This window comes from Branchiostoma belcheri, unplaced genomic scaffold (assembly GCF_001625305.1).
Source record: "Branchiostoma belcheri isolate BF01 breed outbred unplaced genomic scaffold, Haploidv18h27 scaffold50, whole genome shotgun sequence".
Lineage (NCBI taxonomy): Eukaryota > Metazoa > Chordata > Leptocardii > Amphioxiformes > Branchiostomatidae > Branchiostoma > Branchiostoma belcheri.
The window spans coordinates 707043-716584 of record NW_017804132.1 but is presented as its reverse complement, the minus strand read 5'-3'; the positions used below and the strand labels follow the sequence as shown (position 1 = coordinate 716584).

The 9542-nt window shown below is 45.2% G+C and overlaps 1 protein-coding gene across 1 annotated transcript; it reads left to right on the top strand.

The window, feature by feature from the left end:
- The first annotated feature begins 635 nt into the window (after positions 1-635).
- Positions 636-5285, top strand: LOC109480324 (cyclin-dependent kinase inhibitor 1-like). The gene is made up of 3 exons (XM_019782514.1): positions 636-1377; positions 2141-2269; positions 4494-5285. Exons 1-2 carry the CDS (start codon positions 786-788, stop codon positions 2257-2259), a joined length of 711 nt encoding a protein of 236 aa, XP_019638073.1. The 5' UTR covers positions 636-785; the 3' UTR covers positions 2260-2269; positions 4494-5285.
- Positions 5286-9542: the final 4257 nt, after the last annotated feature.

Sequence of the window (9542 nt, the reverse complement as noted above, 5' to 3'; positions counted from 1 at the left end):
CCAGCCCCTTGTGTTTGGACGACTATTTTCAGAAAACAAACCATGGACAGATGTCCGGCAATCCACAAAAGAGGAATATATTTTCTCATGCGGGTTGTTGAAACGAATGTTTGGGCGAGGGGACCGCAGATGTTTGAAAATAATGGCGAAGGCATTGAGAGAAAATTATAGCAGAACTTTCACATGTTGTATTTTGGTAAACTAAAAAAGAAGCCAGGAAGACCTAACGATTGTAATGACACAAAAGTTGTACTAGAGTTTGCCGTGATTGCTATTTTTCTAGCCCAATCTGTCCGCGTGTATTTTTTTCTTCAAATTTCACGCCTTCCCTCTCACCGGTAATCAGCCAAGGCCGAACGCATGCTGGCCTCCCGCCGTATATGCAAATTAGGTGTGAACGACAACCCCACCCGGGGCATTATTCGTATCCGACCAATCAGCGACCAGATGCGGTCGTTATCGCCATGTTTGTTGAATGTGTCAATCACAGTAAGCTCCGCCTATAGTGGGTGACCACCAACCAATCAGATGTGGTCATTCTGGATGTCTTTATATATCAACCAATAGGAGCGTAGCAACACAGCTGTGTAGTCATGTGGATGATGTCATTGTGTCTCCGCCCCTAAAAACCCGTCAACAAGTTCGGATTTGAACTGGCTGGAGACAAAAAAAGGGCAGAGTCGACCTGGAGCAGACGGTGTAAAAACTACTACATAGACTCTGGTCCTTGGAAAAAAATCATTTCCACGGGTAAAGCTTGTTGTGCTGCACGCAGGGAGTCGAGAATGAGCACCGCCAGAGTGTCGTGTCCGTCCCCGGAGCTGCGGAGAGCTCGCCCCGCCCGGCCGGTTGGTATGCCTCGGAGCTCGGCTTGCAGGCGACTCTTCGGCCCGGTGGATCATGAGGAGCTTGAGAGGGATCTGCGGTCGAAAATTGCCGCGATTCATGAAGAGTCCAGGCAAAAATATAACTTTGACTTTGAAGCCGAGCGTCCCCTGGACGGCAGATTCGAGTGGGAGAGAGTTAGCGACGCGCCGTCGTTCTACATCGGCCGCGTCAACATCTCGGTTTCTGCAGCTCCTACGGCCGCCGAGTCGCACACCCCCGGGCAGCTGGCCTGCACCGCCGCGCGGTCTACTACGGAAGGTTCCCCGGGAACGGAACGAGAAGCGGCCACGGGAACTGTTGCAACGAACTCTGTGTGTGTTGGAGAACACGGGGAATCGAGAGTAGACGCGAGAGTAGAGGATTTGGGTGCAGAAATCAGCTCGACTGACTCCGCTGGTTCGGAGACACAAGGCTCGGCCGCCCCGGGGAATACACCCGACTCAACCCCGACCATGTCCCGAGGTGTCAAGCGTCAAACAAGACTAACAGGTAAGATTCACCACCAACCCTACTATATTCTACCCGAACTTGGTCTTTGGACGGTTTGTAACGATTTGGCCGCTTGTACGGCACGTGTAGGTGCCATTTTTTGCGAGGTTTGGAAAATTTTTTGGCGTGTTACTACGCAGTGAGTAGTGTGTAAGGTACTGTAAACAAGCTCGGGGAGGGTGGATGACCTCCGCCCTATTGTTGAGCTCATCTCCAAGCAGATGTTTGGGTGGTTCCGTCCTTACGCGTTTCAAATTCAGTTCCTTTTGCTTTATTGCACTATTTCTGAAAAGTGAAGGAACAAGGGTGTGGGTAAGAAGAAAATGTACAAAATACCGCAAGAAGTAGCCAGTAAAGCAAGTCAGTGCAAGTACATTTACTTGAGATTTTTATCTGGACGTGTTGGGGCATGTTGCTCCGAGGAACCCGCCCCCGGGCGCACTTCAAGCGCATCAAGGCGCGGAGAAATCTCCCTCAGCTCAGCGATTTCTTCGCGCCTTGCTTACGCCTGAAGGCTGTTCGCTCAAGGTCGAGGCAAGGTTTTATCGTAAACAAGTTCACTAGGGTGAAAAGAAAAAGAAAGATACGCTAGGGGAACCGGCGCGTTGTCTGTCTGCATGTCGTTTCCAAGACTCTGTTGTCATGACAAAGTTGTAATTTATCTCAAACGCTAAGCCATAATTGGACGGAAGGCAGAAATTGTAACAACGTGGCCTTATATTTGAGTCTGTATGTTGAACTTTTTTTACGTTTCCTTCGACAGATTTCCATTCCCAAAGGAAGAGGGCGAAAAGAAGGCAGCAGCAGGCAGTGGCTAGCAAGGAAAACAAGCAGCACTCAAGATCGGAAACGCTCCCAGCACATCCATGGATCCAGCCGTAGTTTGTAGAAGGTGAGCCAGACGTTTTGTCTTCTTGATGAAAGTAAAATAGCTTATTGTTGAGATGATTAACAGTTCTACGCACGGCTTCCGCACTTACACTTTCGTCTTTAAACAAAGAAAAACGTGATAGATTCAGAACAAAGAAAAACTCTAAATCAGAAAAACAATTTGGAGGTTTCTCTGCTTCTTTTTGATTAACTGGCGTGGGGGAAGCTATTGTTGTCAACACGGCGATAAATTCTGGTCGTAAGGGGGGCGCTAGGCGCCTGTCTTGTCAAAACTAACGCGGGCTAGCTGATACCGTCTCTGTGTTTTCGTCAGAAGGCAATATTTGTGTGTTAGACCGCCGTGTGTGACTCTTGTCTTCAACAAAGACTTGGCAAATGAAACTTGAAGCCATTTGAGTACTGAGGATGGACAAATATGGTGTTAGGCTCAGAAGCTCTGTCAGCAAAATGTCAAATTAAAAAGAAGTCTCCAATATCGTCACTTGTGGGCCAGGGTAGTCGAGGGACAAATAAGGCGGTGTTGGGCGACCGTTTTATCGGGAGACACCGCAGGGAGCCCCGCCGGCCTTGAGGGCGACGCGGCCCGCCCTGGGACCTTCTTTGGCCCGACCCTTGATATAGTACAGGTGATGGCCCCTGATAAGCATGGACGGGAAACTGACCGGTGTTTGGATTTGTCTGTGGTCAAAACTGACCATGTGGAAATGTCAGGAAATCAGACAACAACACAAGATCGCCTTCTGGACTATATTTTTCTCCAGAGACAAAACAGTCTTCCTCAAAAACTTTACGCACACGTTTGAAAGGTCGCGAAAACAGTATTATCTCCCCGTTAAAAATAAATGAGGAGCCAAATCGAGCCAGTTAAGTGGTGACAGGAAGATAAATGAAATGTCAAGTTCTCTGGTACTGACCAACGTACTTCAGTTGAAACAGGACAGGCCTCAAAACCGGCGCCACTCTGGCTCCAATGCGTAGGGAGAGAAAGCAGGTAGCCTGGTACTTCACACTGCCACCCTGTCACAGCTTCGTCTCTTTACCAGAAATGAGCCAGGAAATATTTCGGCCTCACAAAAATGAAATAAACGTTATTCCCAAACTTGAAAACGCTGTGCATGTGTCCCAGGAATTTTCACGTTTATTTTAGAAAGTGACCGGTTGTAATATCGTTATTTTGGCTTCACTAAAATGAAAAAGAAAACGTTATTCCCATATTTGAAAATGCTGCGTCCCAGGAATTTTCACATTTGTTTTAGAAAATCATCAAAATGCCCGATGGTAATATCGTTTGTCCTTATTGGGAATTCCCTGATGTGTACGTCAGTGTGTTTGACAAGTGGAAAAAAACAGCTGAAAGTCAGACGACATATTGTGTGTGCACCTGTGCAAGAGAGCGGGACCCTGTTACCATGGTAACCTTTCAGGGGACTCACCCCTGGGACACCCGCACGCTGTCAGCTGTTCACCCAGGAAAGCGCTTTGTAACGTCCCGTGGGACCACGCGAACGCTTTGTGGCGTTCCAGTTTCACACAGAAGTAGCGTCCATTCTTTTTTGACACACAACATGAGGGGTGTGCGTTTTTGAGAAAAAAAGACAATCTACCTAGACATGTCTGACCAAAAGAAGAAAATTTGCATTCCTCCTCGACAAGTCATTTTTAGGAAACAGTTTTTACAGAAAATTGTCCTTTATTTCTTCTAAATGGCTTTACCAAGCGAACGTACCGATCCCCAAAGTAGTATTTTGCATCGAAACCCCTGAGGAATATGCCATAATGATGATGAAATTAATATCTCTACAAGCTAATCCCTAGGCTAGCTTGTTTGTTTATTTAGCGAGGAGTACACAACATCTGTACTGAATCTGCGGCCCAGCTGTCCCAGACCTTGTTTACTCTCAAACCCCGTCACTTGTCTGACCAGTACAGACACACGCGCCCCTGGCTTGGCTAGGAAAACCGACCAGAAAATTAACGACTTCTTAAATTAAACAGAACCGTCAATTATCATGATCTGGGCGAGATCTGAAAACTGAAAATACCTCCAGGCATTTTGAACAAGATCAGTCGAACAACTATGCCCAGTAGTCAGTACTTTTGCTGTTCTTTGGAATCGATTTTGTAAGATTGTAAGCATTGTTTGTGTATTACGTTGTTGAAAATGTGTATTTTGTTGATACTTGCTTCAATGTGAGTGACTAAACCCTTATTTTCTTCCTTCACAGACTACACAAGACTCAAGAGAGGAGAGTTTGCCAAGTGGAATCATCGAATCTTGTTGCTGTAGATGTCAGAAACCAGCCTTATCCAGTCCTGTTTGCGTCTGACATACAATGGAAGACTCAGAGACACTTCTTTTTGTTCTTGAAAAAAGCTAGGCACCAGTATGGTGTAACCAAGGAGGTTATATTGGTGTAAACCAGGCACAAACTAGCTGTAGATTTCTTACACTTGAATCATGCATAATCAATCCATTTATGCAAATCTTCTGTGCATATTTGATGAGGGAATGTTGCGACGCCTTGTTAGAGTGTAAAAAAGTGAATGTGCAAATATCTTTTCGATAATTATGGCTGTGTGAATTCACCCCTAGTGGGTTGTAAGTTACTTGTGTCAAAACTGTGTCAACAATCAATACTAGGATAACACGATCTACACACAGCGTGTTAATGTTTATGTTTGTTTCATGTACATAGAAGGGGAAAGTATGGTGAGTGCGTTTGCACAGGCCAGCCCCAAATACTGCCAAATCTATTTGCTTTATTTTACATAATTCGAAACTATGTAAAAATGCACAAGCATGCACAATGCATTTTCTCTGTGTCTCGGTACTGTGTAGTATTTATATAGAACTCCTTACCAAGAGTAAGTTGAACATCAATGTATATACAAATTTCATCAAAGAATTTTGTAGTGCTATGTATATATTTTTGTTAGGAATGACAATGCCTACATTGTATAGAGACCAAACACTGTGGACAGAAAAATAAAAATCATCTTCGCTGAATCGAACTTTACTTTCTCTGTCTTGATAATTTTTTATTCTTTTGTGGACAACATTGTGGAGAGTTAATTGCTTGAAAAGAACTTGAATAGTGCATTTGACAAGTCAACATAGCCAGGCCAAAAGTAGTGCTACAGGAAGAAATATGACTTAAATAACTTAAGGAAAGTTTACGTTGAGGAACGGGGGTGGTGGGGGGCAAAAGAGTAGCCTCTACTGGGCTTCACAAGCAATAAAATGTAGTCCTTCAGCGAACCAACTCCACTCTTTCTACGTCGATTTAACTTAGACATCCAGGTAATACGATAAATCCAAAATCATATCCAGTTGCTTGAGTAACTGTTTTTTGGCGTATTCTACTCTTTCTAGCTGTTTCTGAAGTCTGGTAGAGACTACCCAAATACATCTAAATGTATATTCAAAAGTCCTAAGCTTTCGTGTAGCTCGTAGCTACACGCAAAGTACTAGCCAACTCTACATAGTACATAAACGTTGGAAGTCTGCCAGTTGAGGATAAATACAATCTTTCCGCTACGCTCTCCTTCAGTAAACTAAAGACGTCATGGGTAGATTTTACAGCGACTGGTTGGTAACTTGTCACCCTTCCCCAGTGTTGTGGAGTTCCTTACAAGTTTATCTTCTCCGCCTATTGACACTCTCTCCTCATGGTCTACTGACGGCGAAACAGGCGCCCCCCTAATGGCGTTATCTCTTGAACCAATCAGGGAAAATGGCAGCAGCTCATTTGCATGAGCTGGAGACGCGGTCTGACCAGTCAGAAAACAAGACCCGGAGAAATTCCAGCGGAAAAATGGGAGAACATTTGGAGCGAGACAATCTACGCCACGCTTGATCTGCACTCAGGATACGGCGAAATTCCACGGAATCCTCATCACAAAGCTGACCAAACGTAACGTTTCCGTTTCTTTGGCACAAGAACTTACAAAAAAGGGAGTAGTTGAGAGTTTTCTGTGACACAATCCCGAGTTACAAGAGCTGAAAGCAGTCAAGCAAGCACACACGGTGATGACAGACGAGCTGTCAAAAAAACCAATTAAACCATCCTGTCAATTTTTTTGTTTATCGAAGGGTCACGATGAAATCCCGCCACAATTCCCAGCTGGGGGGAAACCAAACACGGCTCGCGCGCCCGATGTTGATCCAGACAGTGACGACATGTTGGGAAGTTTATATCGCCTCCATGGCGTCCGAAAGAGGCAGCCAAACAGACGCTCTGGTTGATAAACAGCCGCTGCTGAATGAAAATTCCACCCAAACATGTCAGCTGACAGTCATCAGGTATAAGTATCTTAACTCTTCGCCTTTGTCCGGTAAAACACCAGCAAATAGCAAGGACCTTGCACTACTAATGAGGAGATATGGGGCCTTGCATGAATGGTGTTATTTACGTGCCTTGCAGACGATATTTACGAATGTCTTCTAGTGGTAAAACACCATCTAATGGCAATCATGAGGAGATATGGGGCCTTGCCGAGACGGCTTTGTTTATGTGCCTTTCAGACGATCTTTACTACGGATGTCTCCTGGTTTTTAAGGATCGTCTGAGGAGCGACAAGTGACAGCTCAGATACGCGCAATTAGTCAGAACAGAACACCAAATACAAAACAGACGAGATGCCACTGATGACTGGTCGATGATGGTGGTATAAAGTATAAACCTCATTATCATGACGTTACCGTATCTTTGAAGAACTTTGAGAAATGACGTGGTCGTCTCGGCAACAAATTAAATAAGCCAACAGCAAAACTTAATTGAGGTATTAGCCAACAATCATATGGTTTCATTTCGCCTATGAGTTTGAAGTTTGAACCCACTACACAATCTAAATCTAGTTCCTTTTCCAACTATGATGAAAGGTTTGTACATGTATGTGGAAAGAGTCTTTACCTGATGTGATATTTCACAATGAATGGCGCCTGTTTTACTAATGGTGTTCTTCTTTCAAATTCTGACAAGTTCTCTAGACATAGCTTGTTTTTTACACGCAGCATTATGGCTTCATCAACTTACTATAAAAAGAACGTGAAACGAAAAAAATGTTTCAGAATTGCCACCAGCAAACGTAATTATTTTACGAGGCACAATTTTCAGTCACCAGGAAGAGAAATGCATGCGAGGTCTAGTGCACTGTTAACAAGGCTAAGCGAGCCACGTTTTTGTTCCGAACAATTCACGGAACGCGGTACCGTACGCCTGGTGTATTTTTCCTCCGATTTCTTTTCACGATTTTCAATCACCTGGGTGTGTGAGGCGGTGGGGAGCGGGTGGTGGGTGGAGCCAGGCCCGGGCCGCACGTGCCAAAAGCACGTCTGTATACCCACGGTGTAATCCTATACAGCGGCGCTATTTGCTCGAGCGCTGATGGAAAACACGCGTTTCTAAGTAACGTACGCCAGCTGAAGGCTCTAGGTTTGGCGATGGAGGCTTCAGGATTTGTGGGTTTGACCTCTGCCGGGTCCTGGTAAATATACGTCCCCACTACTCTATTTCGCGAGGGACGCGTGCGTGTGTGTGTGAAATGTTACTCTAAGCAGAGACATTGTACAAGTATAATGTCCTTGCTCTGAGGGAGAACAGTGTGCATGTGATGTAACAACACACTCCAGGCACGTGTAAGGGTGGGTGGGTTTCAGGTATTCAGTTTTTTTAATGGAATAGTCGCCTCTATTGTGGAGAAGTAGAAAGAAGTCGAGAGTGTGCTCTTAAACGTCCTTGGCAAGATATAGCGTTACAAATTACATCAGAGTAGTTATACATCTGTTGAACGGATTATTGAAGACCTTGATGAATCATATATTAGTACATGCAAATTATTTTAAGGAATATGCAAATTATTGGTAGCGGCAAATCAACCAACTGTCACCAGCTTTTCAAGATGGACTCCAGGCCAGGCTACCGCTTGTTGTCTATCACTCGCTGGCTATGACGTCATGGCGATTGCTGGAAGATATATCATTATATGACAAAATGTACCCTCTGGCCGGCTAACTTCCTTGGTATACGGGTAATTCCCTTTATTTTGGTCAATTTCTACTATTTTTCCAGCGATTCGCGGTGCCTAGTAGAGTCTGGAAAACACCGTCCGTGATTAAAAACACACCAACTACCTGTCAGAGGAGCCTCACGCTCTGGTCCTGCTACCTCCCGCGCGGGGCACGGAACCTGATAAATTCTCGGCCCTAATGACTTACCGATGTTTATTTCAGCAGCGTCCTAGAGAAATAAGCAAAGGCAGCTCGGCACGGGGCGGAGGTAAACCTGGGCTCGGCTTCATATGGGCTGCAGAAGACGGACAGATGCCCGGTTCATAAACACAGGGGGCTTGCTGTTGTTTTTGTGTGAAAACTGACATCTGCCGATGATCTGGTGACTCTAGAGCTTCAAACCCTTAATAATAATCTCCAAGCAGATCCTAGGGTGGGAAAAGACAGTATCAAATTGGCCAGGCAGTATCCATTCGCCAGAGAGGGTCCATATGGCTCTCTAGCGAATGGATACTGTCTTTTGTCACCCTAGGATCTGCTTGGAGATTACTTGGATCAACGACTTGACTGAGGAGAGCAGTCACTTAAGAACATAAAATGGAAGAAACATCCTTTCGTTTCTGTTCTTGACTATCAATGTCATTAAAATTTGTGACCTAAGGTCCTAAAGCAACACTGATATCTTCAGGCAACGTGGGTTGGGGCGGAGACAAAACTTTTTTGTTCACCCAGACGTATATTTTCAATGAAATAAAATTTACAGTGATATATTTACGTCTTTCTGCTGACACACACGTACCAGAAGGCCTACAGCGATGACTGTTTCTTCTCTGGGTGAAATTGCTAGCATCTGTCAAATCATATCTTAGCTGGACCAAAGGCCCCCTCCCGGTGTCATCCCACAAAAGACACGGTCGCATCCTTGGTGCGAAAGAATACATAAGGAGCATTCAGCCGAACAAAACTCCTTGGTGAGGGCGACACAAGCTGTCACTCTCCTAAACAGGGTTTCTCGATCCCTTTGTCCGCCCTTTTTGTTCTCCTTTAGAAGAGAGGTGGATACAAACACAAGTGTCACACCAGGGCGAGCCATCTGCCGGGTGCGGATGACCGCTACTGATGTCCGAGTGTCCGACGGAACAAAGACCTCGGCGCGCGACTTCTAATCAGATTTTTTTTCATCGGTGTTCAGGGGGAAAAAGAAGCCCCAAGGGAGGTGATTATCAAGGGACCCCCTTTACTATTATGCTAATTGAACCCCCTT